Source organism: Dipodomys merriami, unplaced genomic scaffold (assembly GCF_024711535.1).
Source record: "Dipodomys merriami isolate MVZ:Mamm:240054 unplaced genomic scaffold, mDipMer1.0.p SCAF_7, whole genome shotgun sequence".
Lineage (NCBI taxonomy): Eukaryota > Metazoa > Chordata > Mammalia > Rodentia > Heteromyidae > Dipodomys > Dipodomys merriami.
The window spans coordinates 55,489,021-55,505,977 of record NW_027206290.1 but is presented as its reverse complement, the minus strand read 5'-3'; the positions used below and the strand labels follow the sequence as shown (position 1 = coordinate 55,505,977).

The following is a 16,957-nucleotide window of genomic DNA, read 5'->3' as shown; positions in this document are numbered from 1 at the left end:
CCCTTGGAAAAAAAAGAAGCAGGTAAGATGATTCCTTCTCTGACAGCACGATATATTTATTAATTATATATATAATTTTTATTCTTATAAGGAATGTGTATTTTAATATATTATTCAACAAAAATAACTGTACAGAGCCTATGAGAAAACTATCGGTGGATGGGATATTTCATTTCATTAGCTTTTCTCTATTTGAAGTTTCTGTATTGTTTTAATTTCTTACAATAAACATGAAATGTTTTATGAAAACAATTATTTGACAGGATAAATTGTACATGGCTTAGTCTGTCAAAGTTTGATGAGCCTAAGTGTCTATCTTGACTACAGTGGGTCCAAGAGGTACATCCTAGTAACAAGTTTACTTATGTCACAACACATAAACCCACATAAGTGAGACATTATTTTAACTTTCAATATTTACTTAGGAGAGCTAACACCCAAATATTTTCTAGTTTACTAGTTTTCTAGTTTACTAGCATATACGTTTTAGTCTAACAACTGTATATCAGAACTATCAGTTAAAAATGCTTTTCAAACTTGACAGCCAGGACATATCTACTGCAAAACCTTCCTTTTGGTGCAAATATCATTTGTCTATTAAAAAAAATACCACACAGTGAATTTTTCTCAGCAAGATTCCCAAAAACTTACTGTGTGCTAGAACCTAAAATTAAGCATAGGGTATGATCTTGGGTATGGGTGTATTAGGTTTCCATCACCAAAACAAAATACCAGAGACAATCAACTTACAAAAAGTTTCATTTTAGCCAGATGCCTCGTGGCTCACGCCTGTAATCCTAGCTACTCAGGAGGCTGAGATCTGAGTATCGCGGTTCAAAGCCAGCTCTGGCAGGAAAGTCCATGAGACTCCTCTCTCCAATTAACCACCAGAAAACCAGAAGTGGTGTTGTGGCTTAAGTGATAGAGCACTAGCCTTGAGCTGAAGATCTAGGGTCAGACCGACACACACAAAAAGTTTCATTTTGGCTCACAATTTTGGGGGTTTTAGTCAGTGATCAGTTGGCTATATTGCTTTTGACCTTTGATGAGAAAGCACATTGCGGCAAAAACAAACCACTCACTTCATCATTAGGAGGCAAAAGAATGTGTGCTTAGTGTGCTTGGGTGGGGTAGGGCAGAGAGGCAGAATCCCACTAGCTCCTTCAAGGGCATGCCTCAACTCTTCTCACTAGGCTCCACCTTTAAAGTTTCTACCACCCTCAGCAGTGCCACCTTGGGGGGACTATCTTTTAATATCTATTAATACATGGGACTTTGAAGGATCTGAACTGTAGCAAACATGGGCTGCTGACTGCTGCTGTAAGTTAGATTAGAAGCTATTCTGGACATATAAAGGGAAGTGCCTGATTTGTTCTGTGGGGCAGGGTGATGGAGGAAGACGAGGCAGAGTAGCCACACGAGCAAAGATCAGGGCCAATGGTGTGTAGGCAGGTAACCTTCCAGCAACAGTCATAATAGCAAACAGTAAGAGAAGAGGTAGTGACTTACTCTTGTATTCCTCTATTTTTATCTGTCCTCATGAGTGAACTTTAGGATGTTCAAGTCACAGAGATCAAACCATTTCTAAATAATAAGAAACTTCCAGGACTTCTGTCAGGAACATGACACAGAAACCCATGGTATGGTCCCTGTTACTAAAGGGAAATAGACCAGTTATTCTTTTTTTCTTTTTCTTTTTTTGACAGTCGTGGGGCTTGAACTCAGAGCCTGGGCACTGTCCCTGAGCTTTTTTTGCTCAAGGCTTGAGCCACAGCGCCACTTCTGGCTTTTTCTGTTTATGTGATATTGAAGAATTGAACCCAGGGCTTCATGCATGTTAGGCAAGCACTCTACCACTATGCCACATTCCCAGCCCAGCCCAGTTACTCTGACATAAGACATTGCATGCAGTCATAAATTCTGCTTCAATATGTTAAGTGAGGAAATGCAAGAGATCACCCAGCTCTTTGCTGTCTCTTGTAGATGTCCCAGGTCGCAAGAAGGTGTAGCCTTGTTCCCAATAAGGTACTCTATCCCTGATGGATGAGTTAGCTGAAATGCTACTTCCTGTTTTTACTTACTTATATCTGAAAAGCACCATTGTGATTGGAGCTGGAGCTGAAGCCAACAATCTAAAACTTGTGAAAGGCCTGTGTTCATTGACATTAACCTGTGCCTGGGTTGTCTGAGCAACTTTCAAACCCTCAGGCTTGACAACCAATGATGTGGACATTATTTTGGCTCATTACTTTGGTAAACCTAAATCTGATTCAAATCTTGAGACTGTGTATTTCCCAAGATATCAACCAAGAAAACCTACAGTTCTTCCTGGGTGCCTATAATGCACACAGCAACCAGGAGAGTAAAAGATACATACTGAGCCACAATGAAAAAAAAAAAACCCCATCAAAGACTCTACTTTACTGGTGGTAGGGGACAGAATGCAGTTTTCACTTCAACCCTATAAATCCAACTTTGCTAAAGACTGAAGACTATGAAGTACTGACTGAACCCTTTGAGTTTCTTTTTGCAGGGCATATCCTATGCCAGATTTGTTTCCCCATTGTGAAACCACTCAACCTGGATAAAATCAGCTCTGGAGAAAGTTACTTCAGTCAGTCTGTCATCAGCAGTCAGTCAGAACTCAAAGATCCTGTGAGCTCCCGGAAGTCCTAGACAGATTACAGAGGTGCCCTGCTATACAGATGTCCATCTCCTGGGTTATGCAAGTCCATCCTTCACATGAACACTCTATAATAGAATATTTCATCTGTCAGTTGGCTTCCACTATCTTTCACTGATTGGATAGCCACTGAACATTTCTAGTTGCCCAAGTTTATCATTCTCTTTTTACACACCCCTTTTTATTTTCAAGAACCGCATCCTTGCCATTATTATGCCATTCCAATGTCTTTAGCGGATCCAGTTTCTATAGCTTCTCTTGCAAGCTTTCCCTTCACTCCCCAACTATGTACCTAAGATTGATTCCCAACTCCATGTGAATGCAAATGTATCTGTGTTTGTGTGTGCAAAGTTATGTAATTTTAGACATACTTTCTTGTAGTGCTTCAGCAAAAAACAGAAATGTGACTTTTTAGATTCTCAATAGTGTGTGTTTTTTAAGGGAATTTTGGAGAACAGATATTTAGGCAGCGTAGGCCACTAGATTCTCTTTGGGCTCCAAATTGGTCAATACAATTTAAAGGGAGAAAGCACTTATGAGGAATGTAGAAAATCACACTACTGTTTGGATTATTGATGGATTCTGATTGACAGTAGAAGGGTTGCCTGTCACATAGACAAATAGACAGGTGGCAGCCACCTCCTTTGTGTCCAAATGGATTCATATTTGCTATTCTATAAACAAAAAGCAAGGCTATATCTCATTGGAAGCATATGAAGGATGAGAATCTCATACATTAATTTTCTCCAAATAAATAATTCAACTACTAGACTCAGCAGACAAAAATGCAGACTAAAATGCCAGCTTCTACTTTGCAGACAAAAATTTCTGTCACTGTTGTATCTGCTAGCACTTACCAGTCATCCACACATCTGTAGGACAACCCTCCCAGGTCTGTGATGGAGGGTGGTTCTCTATCCTTCAAACCAAAAATGAGAAAGGAAGAAAAAAAATACAAAAAGGGGGGAGGTATGGCCTAAAAATGACACTGATGGCAAGTATGTGAGCCACGAGAGGGGGGAAAGGAGCAACCATTAACAAGATGTCACATGGGCTGGGAAGGTGGCTCCGTGGTAGAGTGCTTGCCTTGCATGCATGAGGCCCTGGGTTCGATTCCTCAGCACCACATAAGCAGAAAAAAGCCAGAAGTGGTGCTGTGGCTCAAGTGGTAGAGTGCTAGCCTTGAGCTGAAGAGCTGAGGGATAGCACCCAGGCCCAGAGTTCAAGGCCCATGACTGGCAAAAACAAAAAAAAACCAAGATGTCACATGAAGTGAGTGTATGCAGACATGGTTCCAGAAGATTTCACTGAAGCTAAATTAAAGTAATATGGAACCCATTTCTAAGAAAAGGTCTTAATGCTATAATTCCCTTTTTGTAGGAGGGAATGGGCTGATCTGTAAGGCAGCTTTGCCCTGGTAGAATCTGTTTCATGCATTGTAGGTGGGAAGGAGGTTGTCTCATCAGTCAGAAAGACTACTGGACGGATGTGAAAGCATCAGAGGCCACTCATCAAGGGCATAAGTAGGTGGTAAGAGCAGGAGATGTAACTCGGGGTTACCCAATTTCCAGTTTTAGAAAGACACTCGCAGACATATTGTTTGCTCTCTGCTAAGATAAGGAAAGTATAACTGCCAGAATACAACTTTAAAAAAAAAAAAACAAGTTATTAGAACTATGTAAGTCTCATTGTTACTTGAAGATAAACAGGGGTAAAATATATGTGTGTGTGTGCTATGTGTTTTTGTATAGTCCACGTGTACATGCACATATACATATATACATGCTATCTAATGCTATACTGGAAAGACGGGGCCAGCCCTGGTGTCACTGGCACCGTTGAGAAAGGAAGTGGTGGCTGTCAAAGACAGGAAGAGACTGTTACCTAACGCTGTATACCTTTCAGCTTTGAACCATGGGCAATTACTATTCATTGAAAAATAAAGTTAAAATTAAAGGTCAAGTTAAAAAATTAGGAATTAACTACGAAAAAGCATACATGACGTTAATCACAATCCAAGGTACGTTGGGAGCCATGCACATGGCATTAGAGATGTAACACTAACTAAAAAATAATCTAATGAATTCTTCTCAACCTCAACTCCTAATCTAAATACACATTTCACAAATGAACAAAGAGCCAGAGCAGGGTGATTTCCTCTTGGCAAAGCTCCATGGCTACCTCAGATCTTACAGTCACTCAAGCTGAGGTTCTTGGGTTGGGTGGGTTGGTCCTCAAGCCCTTGGCTGAACTTAGTGGCAAAGAGCTTGATGATGAGGTCATCCGCAATTTCCAGAGCGACATCGTATGCTGTCTGGCCTCTTGCATTCTTCTTTTGGATGCTTGCATTGCATCTGGAAGGAAATGGAGAAAAAGGAGCCCTGAAGTGCTCAGGCCCATGACCCCCAAGGCCCAACTCTTCCCTGTCACAAAAGCCAGACTGGTTACCTATTGGTCCTACCTCCTCAGACTTGTCCCTAAGAGGCCACCATGGCTCTAAGCTGTCAGTGGTGACTCTACCTGAGACCTTTTAAGATATTGTATGATTTCAAAATACTCAATTGTCAGTATAGCCATTGGTTCCAATTTACATCAAAGCTCTACAACCAATGGTGTTTAATGAGGGCAACATTTTTATTGTGCTTCAAAATCCCTGACTGGCAGAGGTCACAAGGCAGCATGGTGGCCCCCATTCACAAAGGTAGCAGTTTAGGAGCTGGGGCTCCTCTAAAAGGACCACGGGTAGGTAGAGAGATCACTCTAGCCCTCAGTAGTGCCCCCCAGAGGCCAGGGAACTTACCCCAGTAACATGGCGACACTCTCCCTTCCCTCCAGGCCAAGCAGGGTTGCTTCATGAAGAGCTGTATTTCTGAACCTGTTTGTTGGGCAGGGGCAGGGGCAGGGTGTAAACCCTGGGTAAATCCTTAGTATCATCAGGAATTCGACCAAAGGTTGGTGGTTTCACTCATTAACCTACCCACCTGGGAAATATCTGTCAATCTCTCTCTCTCTCTCTCTCTCTCTCTCTCTCTCTCTCTCTCTCTCTCTCTCTCTCTGTCACACACACACACACACACACACACACACACACACACACACAGCTTTGTATTTGGTAACCAAGTACTCTACCATTTAAGTACACCCCTAGCCTGAACTTAGGAAAATCTCAAGTATCCCTCTGTGCCCCTTCCCTTGGAGGAATACTGTATACTGTGATGGAGAAGCTTTGATATCCCTTTGATATCCCTCCCTCCCTCCCTCCCTCCCTCCCTCCCTCCCTCCCTCCCTCCCTCCCTTCCTTCCTTCTTTTCCTCCTCCTCCTCCTTCTTCTACTTTATGTTACTGAGTATTGAACCTGGAGCACATTGTACCTGCTAGGCAAGCACTCTGCCACTGAGCTACACCACAGCCCATCATTCTTTCTTTCCCCCTTTTTTTTCTTACCTACCCTCCCTTTCTTCCTCCCTTCCTTCCTTCCTCCCTCCCTCCCTCCCTTCCTTCCTTCCTTTTTTCTTTCTTTTCTTTCTTTCTTCTCTCTTTCTCTCCTTATTTCTTCCCCATCTCTATTTTTTTGTGTGCTGGGCTTGAACTCAGAGCCTAGGCTTTGTCTTGAGCTTTTTGCTCAAAGCTGGAGCTCTACCATTTTAGCCACAGCTCCACTTCTGGCTTTTTGTTGGTTAATTGGAGATAAGAATCTCTGGGGGGGAGGATTGGGTGGGAGGGGGGAGGGAAGGGGGGAGGATGGGAAGGGATGGGAAGGGGAAACAAAGCAGCAGGCTACAATGCTTGATAAGAAATGTACTCATTATCTTGCCCATGTAATTGTAACCCATCTGTACAGTATTTCCACAATAATAAAAAAAAGAATCTCTGGGGGCTGGAAAGGTGGCTCAGTGGTAGAGTGCTTGCATGCATGAGGCCCTGGGTTCGATTCCTCAGCACCACATAAACAAAAAGAAAAAAGCCGGAAGTGGCACTGTGGCTCAAGTGGTAGAGTGCTAGCCTTGAGCTGAAGAGCTGAGGGACAGCGCCCAGACCCAGAGTTCAGGCCCCATGACTAGACCTAAAAAAAAAAAAGAAAAAAAAAAGAATCTCTGGGACTTTCCTGCCTAGACTGGCTTCAAATCTCAAACCTTTATCCTTACATCTTAGCCTCCTGTGTGGTTAAGATTGCAGGCATGAGCCACCAGTGCCTGGCCCAATCTTTTTTTTTTTTTTTTTTTTGTCAGTTGTGGGGCTTGAACTCTGGGCCTGGGTACTGTCCCTGAGCTCTTCAGATCTCAGCCTCCTGAGTAGCTAGGATTACAGGCATGAGGCATTTGAAATCAGTTTTTTTGGTTGGTCATGGGGCTTGTACTCTGGGCTTGGGCACTGTCTTTCAGCTCTTTAGCTCAAGACTACCACTCTACCTCTTGAGCCACAGTGCCACTTCTGGTTTTCTGGTGGTTAATTGGAGATAAGAGTTTCAAGAACTTTCCTTGCCTGGGCTGGCTTTGAACTGTGATCCTCAGATCTCAGCCTTCTGAGCAGCTAAGATTAGAGACTTGAGCCACCAGCATCTACCTTTTTTTTTTAATAATATGAGAACCCTGTAAGAATCTATTTTGGACTTCATTTAACAAATGCTAATAAACACTATTTTAGCAAATTTCCTGAAAAAAGTTTGAAATAAATTGGACACAGTGTCAACTTTGTAAAAGGTGAAAGATTTATACAATCTGAAGACAAACCAAAGAGTACAATGTCAACTTTGGATCAGGTCTCTTGGATATTGTCTATATGGATCATTCTTCAGGCATGAAGCTCTTTATTTTCGATGCCAGTCCTGGGGCTTGAACTCAGAGCCTGTGTGCTATCCCTGAGCTTCTTTTTTCCCACAAAGTTAGTACCCTACCACTTTGAGCTACAACTCTACTTCCAGCTTTGGGGTGATTATCTGGAGATTAGTCTCATGAATTTTCCTACCTGGGTTAACTTTGAATCCAGATCATCATTTCATGTCCTTACCCAGGCTTTATTTTTCTCTGTAGCATGTAGTTTCTGAAATTACTTATTCATTTCTTTACTTCTTCACTGTCTCTTCCACTAAACTGGGAGCTCACCACTGTGAGTCTAGCAAGTAGAATGGACTAGCGGATTAGCATATACTAGGAACTCAGTACCCACTTGTAAAATGAGAATGTCAATGGAGCGAATGAACAAACTGAAGGAAAGGTGTTGCCTCCAGGACTGAAAGCCACATACATCTCAGGTAAATGTCTGTGAACCTCTCCATTCAGTTATGGAAGGCTAATCCTCTTAATTAAAGCAACCTGAATTGTCCAGTTAATGAGATAGCTTTACATTTCCCAAAAGTTAACAAGAAAGAATCTTTTCACTGTGCAAAACTCTCAGCATCAAATCCTACCTAATGTTTTTAGGCTTTATGGTGCACATAATTTTAGCTACTTAAAAAGCCTATTTGGTAAGTAAACACAGTACTGGGGAAAGACCAAACAAAACCCATAATCTGTTCCATGTCAAGGGTTCATGCAGCGAACTCAGGGTGGCCTAGCCCCTCCAGCTGGTGTCAGCATCCAGACAGCTGTGTAATGTTGTCTTTCTGCACTAACATCATGAGTGTGTTTCCATGGGAATATACTGGAGCCTCTCTTCCCTTAGGATTGATCTGCACAGTTCAGATGAAAAAGACTGCTGGATACTCCATGTCTTAGTGATTTGTTGGCCTTATATCACCATTTATAAAAGATGAATTAGGCAACTCAACAGACCACTCTTAAAATTCTGTTTTACCCTGTCCTGGCAAACGTGTCTTTAATCTTCTTACTTAGGTTCAAATAGATTTAAGTGGCTCTAAGTGGTTCTTACTGAACAGGGTGTGGGTGCTGATTGATTCTGTTGCAACAGACCCTTGAGCTGTATCTGCTTATGACAGGATAGCTAGTGGACCTGTCAGCGTTTCACTTACGGTCCCCACTGCTGGTCGATGTCTGCTCCTCTCTGAGCAAGAACTGGAATGGCTTCATGGTGCTTATTCACAACAGCCACAGTAATAGCGGGCCGGCCTTCGTTATCACTGCAGTTGGGGTCTGCTCCCTGAAGGACATGGAAAGGGAGGAACAAACACACTACAAAATCCTGAACTCAGCGTTTTCTCACTGCCATCCTACTAAGTATAACAGGTGTTCTGTTAAAGAAATAGTGGAACTAAAGTTGACCTCAAGACCCAATTTGGACATAGCTGGGAAGACTTCCATCTGGCTTGGTTTGGAAAACAGGCTGAAGGTCAAATGGGGTCATGGACCAGGAGTTTTGTCCGGTCTCATGCATGTTACTTGGGCTTATATGCATTTGCCTATTATCATTGTTGTAAAAACTAGCAATAGTGAGTCTAAAGCTTTTGAATAGCCAATTATTCTCAAGCAGGTCAATCCACAGGCACCAGGTAGAATGACAGGCTGAACTAGGTAGAGCAGTCACACTCACTTCATCTAGCAGCTGTTCAAGCACAGAGACTCTTCCTTCTCCTGTAGGGCCGACTTCCTCCAGCAGGAGTCTGTTTTCAGGCTGCAGGATTACACAATGTGGTCATTCCCACTCCCTCTGAGTATCTGTACTATTTGCGTCCCAGGCCTCACACTCAAGCAATGCTCCTTTTTCGAGCTTAGCAGTAACATTCCCAGTTGAGTTCAAGCCACATGGATGGGGGAATCTGAGTGTGAGTGTATGTGAGTGTGTAAGAGAGAGACTGTGTGTGCACACACATACATAGTTTTTAACACCCAGCAGCATAAACATTTGTATCTAATATTAAGGACACTGCACTGACATTAATTTGTATTATTAAGGGCAGAAGTGCAATGAGAAACCTCACAAAAGCAAAGAAACTCCACACTACTTTTATTAGAAGAAAAGCAGCCAGATGAATTTACTTTATTTTTTTCTCTCTGTGTGTGTGTGTGTGTGTGTGTGTGTGTGTGTGTGTGTAGTAGGCAATTGAGCCTAGAGTCACACACACACACACACACACACACACACACACACACACACACACGACAGGTGCTCTATCACCGAATAACACTGCAGCTTTTCTTTAAAATAATTTTTTGAGACAGAGTCTTGCTAGATTGCCCAGGCTCGCCTTGTGGTCCTGCCTCAGCCTCCCAAGTGTTATGGGGATGCACCACAGCTTCCAGCTACTCTGCATGGTTTATAAACTCTTCAACTTTATATAAAACCATCGGGGAAATGGGTGAATTAATTGTTTAGAAAAAAAAACACAGCTTTCATGTATCATCAGAAATCAGAAGAATCTTTTATATTTTCAAAATGCTATAAAATGCATTTTATATATGAAGAAGACTGAAGGAAATAAGCCAATACATATTTCTGTCTCCGTCCCATGGATGATTATGGTGGTCATCTTGTATGTGAAGTGGAAATAAAACCCACATCTTGTCTGGTAGTAGTAGCTCATGCTTATAGTTCTAGCTATTTGGAAAGCTGAGATATGGAGGATCAGGGTTCAAAGCCACCCTGGAGAGTTTGTGAGACTCCATCTCCAAAATGACCAGCAAAAAAAAAGCTGAGCTGGAGATATGTCTCCTGTGGTAGAGTGCCATCTGAGCAAGCAAATTAAGGTTCAGGCAAATAAAACAAAGAACAAAAACAAACACTGCTCCCTGGGACTCTAAGCCTTTCAGAAGACACTGGGCCCAGGCTGTCACCTTCACTTCCCCACCCCCATCTCTCTGCTGAGTACTTTCGAGCAGGGTTCTCTAATCAATAAACCCTCAGGGGGTATCTGGAGAGATATTTATGTTTATACTAAATTCTAGTCCTTAAGGAAAAATGCACTAGAATATTAGCATTAAGAGGCATGAGCGACTTGGTCATTTCTCACTTTTTTTTTTTTTTTTTTGGGTCTGGTCGTGGGGCCTGAACTCTGGGCCTGGGCGCTGTCCCTCAGCTCTTCAGCTCAAGGCTAGCGCTCTACCACTTGAGCCACAGCGCCACTTCCGGCTTTTTTCTTTTTGCTTATGTGGTGCTGAGGAATCGAACCCAGGGCCTCAGGTATGCAAGGCAAGTGCTCTACCACTGAACCACCTTCCCAGCCCCATTTTTCACTTTTTTTTCAAACACTTAGAAACATGTTTGGGATATGTGTGCTCAAAAGTTAACACTATATTAATGAATGGGTGTTACTGTGTTTCTCATACTTAGCCCTTAAAAGCAAATGAGAGAGTAGAGGTATACAGCAGTGGGACATCAGGTCACTTACAGAGGAGGGTAGAATCTCTGAAGTTGTAGACTGTTAAGTTTGGATAACTCTAATACTTCTCTAACACTCATTTCAATATTTCAAATGGGGAGGTGGAGAGTACAAGGAATCATAAGCAACTGGATTTTAAAGAATTTTGAAGTCTTTGTCCAAATGACCAGGGTTGACTACATGCAAAGCACATATTGGGAAAACCAAAACAAAGTCTTGTCTTTGGAGAAATTTCAGTGTAAGCGAGGTGGCCAATGAGTGCATTGCTGAGGAAGTTCAAGAGTCTGGGGGAAGCAAGGATGGAGAAATGATACCACATGTGCCCATCTCCACGTGGGGCTAGGCTCAGGCTTTGGGGCTTATTGCTAATCACAGCTGGATTCTGTGCTGCAGCCAAAAAGAGCCAATCAAAAGGCAAAGTGGAACCAGTGGTTCACATCTGTAATCCTAGCTACTCAGGAGGCTGAGATCTGAGGATCATGGTTCAAAGCCAGTCTGGGTAGAGAAGTCCATGAGATGCTTATCTCCAATAAACTACTCAGAAAAAGCCAGAAGTGGTGCTGTGGCTCAAGTGGTAGAGTGCTAGCATTGAGTAAAAGAAGCCCAGGGACAGAGCCCAGGCCTAGAGTTCAAGCCCCAGGACCGGCAATAAAAGAAAAAAGAAAGAAAAAAAAAAAGCAAAGTTGAGGGTACTATAGTCGATCAGTCTTTTTCTCCAGAGTTCCCTTGGGAATTAAACAAATTTTAAAAAATTGGGGGGGGGGAATGGGAGGGCAGGGATAGTAAGGGGAAACAAAGGAGGAGACAACAATGCTGGATAAGAAATGTATTCCATGAAAGTGGCGCTGTGGCTCAAGTGGTAGAGTGCTCACCTTGAGCTGAAGAGCTGAGGGACAGTGCCCAAGCCCATAGTTCAAGCCCCACGACCAACTAAAAAAATAAAAAAAACAGAAATGTATTCCTGGGCTGGGAAGGTGGCTCAGTGGTAGAGCGCTTGCCTTGCATGCATGAGGCCCTGGGTTCAATTTCTCAGCACCACATAAGCAAAAAGAAAAAAGCCAGAAGTGGTGCTGTGACTCAAGTGGTAGAGTGCTAGCCTTGAGCTGAAGAGCTGAGGGACAGTGCGCAGGCCCACAGTTCAGGCCCATGACCAGCCCCAAAATAAAAATGTATTCCTTACCTTGCTCATGTAATTGTAACCCCTCTGTATGGTATTTTCACTAGCCATAAGAAACGCTGACAGAGTCCCTATTATTTTGAGGAATTCCAGTAAGATGATAGTAGACAAAATCTGACAGGAAAAGCAAAGCAATTCCAGCTGCACAAACAGGTCTATGTGGTTTCAAGTGGAGCCCTGCAGAAGCTGAAAGTTAATTAGTAAGGAAAGCAGATGTTGGCTGCAGACTGAGCCCAGGTGTATGTTATTGTTAGGAGCTGAGATAGCTGTTTCCTCTCTCCTTCTATCTCTTATGAAAATGGCAGAAGATTGCACTCTTAAACTCTGACAACTGCTTTCTTGAATGCACCTGATTTGTCCAATAAATACTTCCATTAGGAGAAGGGCACAGCTCAGATCGCCACAACAGAAAGAGGGGTGGGTGTGGAGGGCAAGGGAGGAAAGATAGTCCCACTAAGGACTGAAATACACAAAAGCACATCACATTCCCAACATCTTCCAAGTAGAGAAAAGACCTTCTTCACTGACCTTACAGGAGACCCTAACACTTTCTCCCATCCCCTTCCCAACAGCTCCAGGGAAACCAGTCTCACAAAATAACCTACACATGGACTTCAACCCACATACTCACGTTGGGTTCCCATGCCATGCACTGGTTTTACTCTTTTTTTTTTGTGCCAATCCTGGAGCTTGAACTCATGGCCTTGGCACTGTCCCTGAGCTCCTCTTCCTCAAGGCTACCACTCTACCACTTGAGCCACAGCAACACCCCCCTTTTTCTATGTATGTGGTACTGTGGAATCAAGCCTAGGGTTTCAGACATGGTAGGCAAGCACTCTACTACTAGAACACATTCCCAGCCCTATGCTGTTATTTTTAAAAGAGCAGGAAATAAGGAAGTGTTAAGGAAGTATTCTGTTCAAAGTGTCAAAATAAACATTAAAATAACAGAACTATAGAGACTAAGAAATACACATACTACAAGCTGTTCTTTCCTTTTGTGAAATTTCTTGGTCTTGGGATTCCTCATCCTCTTGATCCTTTCCGAGGTGTCTGATGTACACTGGCTGTAGTCACTCACTGAAATGACAAAGAGTTGTAGACCAAAATGACCAACTCCTCTCCACTCCCTTCATGTAAGATGCCACTTATACTGTCATGCCCCTTAAAAGTCAGAAAGATGAAATGGATTGTATGCAAATTTCCATCTTAGTAAACCTGGCAAGAGTGACCCCTGAAGCCACCCTACCTCCCTGTCTAGGAAACAGAGGATGAATAGAAGGGAGGGAAATAGAAGAGACTTCAGTTTGGGAGCTGAAAATAATATAGACCCCTCACCCTACCTCCAAAAAATGAATCTCCAAACCCTATGAAGGATTTCAAAAGTCTCACCATGATTTCAGAAAAGGAAGATAAATAAAATGGCTGAAACACGGGCTGGGAAGGTGGCTCAGTGGTAGAGCGCTTGCCTTGCAATGCATGAGGCCCTGGGTTCGATTCCTCAGCACCACATAAGCAAAAAGAAAAAAGCCGGAAGTGGCGCTGTGGCTCAAGTGGTAGAGTGCTAGCCTTGAGCTGAAGAGCTGAGGGACAGCGCCCAGGCCCAGAGTTCAGGCCCCACGACCGGACCCCCCCCCCAAAAAAAATGGCTGAAACATAACAGTAATCTTTGTGATGGGGCTGGAAATTTTTATGTGAGTCCCTGCCATACTTGCCAAAACACTGTGCTCCTGGTCATTGTTGTAACGTCCCCAGGAAAGAACGACTCACCCAGGCTGGACCTGCTGCCGTACAGCCCATTACCGCCCTCAGCGACACTGCTCAGAAAGTGGTCGCTGAGCTCCACAGCTTTGTTCAGATACAGGTTCTGGGCAATGCAAAAATTCAGGTACCAGGAATGAGGAGGCTGCTGTGTCCCGACAGAAAGAATGATCTACCTTGTTAACCTTACTTCTATTTGTTAGTGCTTGCTCCCTTTACCCAGAGAGTTGAGCCTGCGTAAAGCCAAGACATCCTTCTATACCCTTCCTCACTTTCCCTCCCAGGCTGAGTCATCCATTTTTGCCTCTTCATCAACCCCTCAGTGGGACCTGCCTGTTCTCCATCACTATCTCCTCTCATTGGGCCCCTGTTCTCACAAGGGACTATTTCAATACATCCCAAGATGCTTCTACCAGTCAGGGTTAAAAGTAAATGTGTCCTTCCCCCATAGAAATGCCTTAAGCATCTTGGGGACTGTGGAAGTATGATGGGAGGCTTAAGGCTGCTGGTTGATTCCTGATTCTGTCACTTACTAGTTTAGTGGCCTTGGAAGAAGCAAGTTACTTCTCTGAACGTATTTCCTCACTTAGAAAGCTGAAATACTATATGTACTTTAAAGGGACATAATAAATGTTAGTTCTCTCCTTTTCTTTGCCTTCCTTTCCTGTCTTTTCTGTCTAGTAATTATCCTTTTGCCTATTCTGACTTGTCCAATGAAACTAAGGTTACTGATATGGGTCAGTTAATATCTATTAATGCACTTATAGGCTCTGGGTTAATGCTCTAGTCCTTATATAAAAGGAGTCTTGGTTACAAAGCTTAGTTTAAAAAGCAAATGGGCAAACATGTATATATGTCATTCTTTCTCCAAGTCAGTTATATCAAGATATGTCACAAGACTTAAATGAGTATGAATAAGCCAGACGACACGACTTTGCACAGATGATAATTCCTGCTCTTAACTATATCTTTCTATATCCAAAAGCTGACTTCTCTGAGATTAAACTCAAGTATTTATGTGATTTTATGAAATTGTTGCCTACCATCAATATTTAGAACTTCTTTTCTATAGATTACACAGAAGCATTCCTATAAATTATATGCCACGATATACTAATTCAAAAGGTTAATATTAATTCTAAAGGTTTACTTACCTTGTTAGAGACTTGAATATAATTCAGCCTGATGCTAACTTCACAGCCATCCTCATGGACAGTAGCAGAGATGAGCTTTTAAAGGAATTTAAAAGGAAATCTTAACTGTGGGTGTGGGACTCTAGGCTTACTGCCTTGAGCAATGATCTAGAAATTTCAAGGTGTCAAATTTAAGTTCAATCAGATAAGTTTTAACACAAAATAATTTAATGAAAGAAAAACTGAAGTACAAAAACGAGATATGAGTAGAAAACAGAGAGTAAAATGGTAGATCCAAATCCTGCTATATCAATAATTGCATTAATTATAAATAAATACTTTAAAGGGCACAGATTTTTAGACTGTACCCTTTGATTAAAGGAAAGAAAGCAAGATCTAAATTTATACTTGCTTCAAGAGGCACACTTTAATTAAAATATATGATTGGATGTGATCACCTTGGAAAAGGTACTGTGGTGGTTGGGGGGATGCAGTATAGAGCCCTGGTAATTAAAATAATTCACAGTTGAGAAGATTTCTCTGTAAGTAGCAGAAAAAATTAGATTAAAACAGGGGGCAGGAAATGTTTTTGTGAAATGGTACAATAATTTTAGGTCCTAAGGGCCATAAATTCTGTATTATGAATACTTAACATTGCATTGTAGCACAAAGTAGCCACAGATAACATGTAAAAGAATGCATGTAAGTCTGATCCAATAAAGCTTTATTTTAAAATTGAGTAACAAGCCATATTTGTTCCACATGTCATAGTTTGCAGACCCATGGATTAGTTTATTAGTATTTTTTAAATCCTAATATCGTTTATTAAAGGAAATTGTGAGAAGTTCTTGAAAATGAGGCACTGTGATAGTTTAAGGCAAAACCTTGAAGGAAGCCTGATTACCAAAGACATTCTTTTTTTTGGGGGGGGGTCCATTGTGGGGCCTGAACTCTGGGCCTGGGCGCTGTCCCTCAACTCTTCAGCTCAAGGCTAGTGCTCTACCACTTGAGCCACAGCGCCACTTCCGGCTTTTTTCCTTTTTGCTTATGTGGTGCTGAAGAATCAAACCCAGGGCCTCATTCATGCAAGGCAAGCGCTCTAGCACTGAGCCACCTTCCCAGCCCCTACCAAAGACATTCTAAAGGAGAAATTTCATCTTACCCACCTTTCCCATCCTGGGTTCAGCGATCAAGGCCCGGAATTCAGGGTTGTTCTGAGCGTAAGATCTGAGGTGAGCAGAGATGTGATCCAACTGTTTCCTCCAGTATCCTAAAAAAAAAAAAAATAGAGAAATCCAGCTATATGGATATTTCTTCTGAGACTAAGGACATGTGGAATATACATTCTCAGTGAATTTTTTTTTGGCTGGTCATGGGGCCTGAACTCTGGGCTTGGGCTCTGTCCTTAGCTCTTCAGCTCAAGGCTAGCACTCTACCACTTGAGCCATAGCACCACTTCCGGCTTTTTTCTGCTTATGTGGTGCTGAGGAATCGAACCCAGGGCCTCATGCATGCAAGGCAAGCACTTTACCACTGAGCACCTTCCCAGCCCAAGTTATTTTCATCATGATCATTTTCCCTATGAACATCAGTGGTACACGAATAAATTTCATTCCCCTGCTGGCTTCAGAAAACAGATGATTGATCATGGAATATTACAAAATTTCAAAAGAATATCTTTTGATTGTCACACATGAAGACAAAGTCATATAAAATAGGTTTCTTTTCAGTTTCTTTTATGAACCTCTCCACTGATTTTCATAGTGCTTCCACTAGTTTGCATCCTCATGAAAGGTGAATTCTGAGAGTTCCTTTCTCCCTGCATCTTCACCAGCATTTATTTATTTATTTATTTGAACTCAGGACCTGAGCAATGTCCTGGAGTTTCTTTTGCTCAAGGCAAGTTACTCTACCACTTTAGCCACTTCCAG

General features: G+C 42.4%; 1 protein-coding gene across 3 annotated transcripts in view; it reads right to left on the bottom strand.

The window, feature by feature from the left end:
* Positions 1-55: 55 nt before the first annotated feature.
* Positions 56-16,957, bottom strand: part of Dzank1 (double zinc ribbon and ankyrin repeat domains 1) — a 56,115-nt gene continuing 39,213 nt past the window's right edge. For all 3 annotated transcript variants that reach the window (XM_070006683.1, XM_070006684.1, XM_070006685.1), the window contains 8 exons: positions 16,193-16,296; positions 15,048-15,122; positions 13,903-13,999; positions 13,112-13,212; positions 9,170-9,250; positions 8,652-8,779; positions 5,484-5,558; positions 56-5,037 (listed from right to left, as the gene is read on the bottom strand). In XM_070006683.1, coding sequence (XP_069862784.1) covers positions 4,866-5,037; positions 5,484-5,558; positions 8,652-8,779; positions 9,170-9,250; positions 13,112-13,212; positions 13,903-13,999; positions 15,048-15,122; positions 16,193-16,296 — 833 coding nt within the window. In that variant the 3' untranslated portion in view covers positions 56-4,865. The remainder of the gene's footprint in view (positions 5,038-5,483; positions 5,559-8,651; positions 8,780-9,169; positions 9,251-13,111; positions 13,213-13,902; positions 14,000-15,047; positions 15,123-16,192; positions 16,297-16,957) is intronic.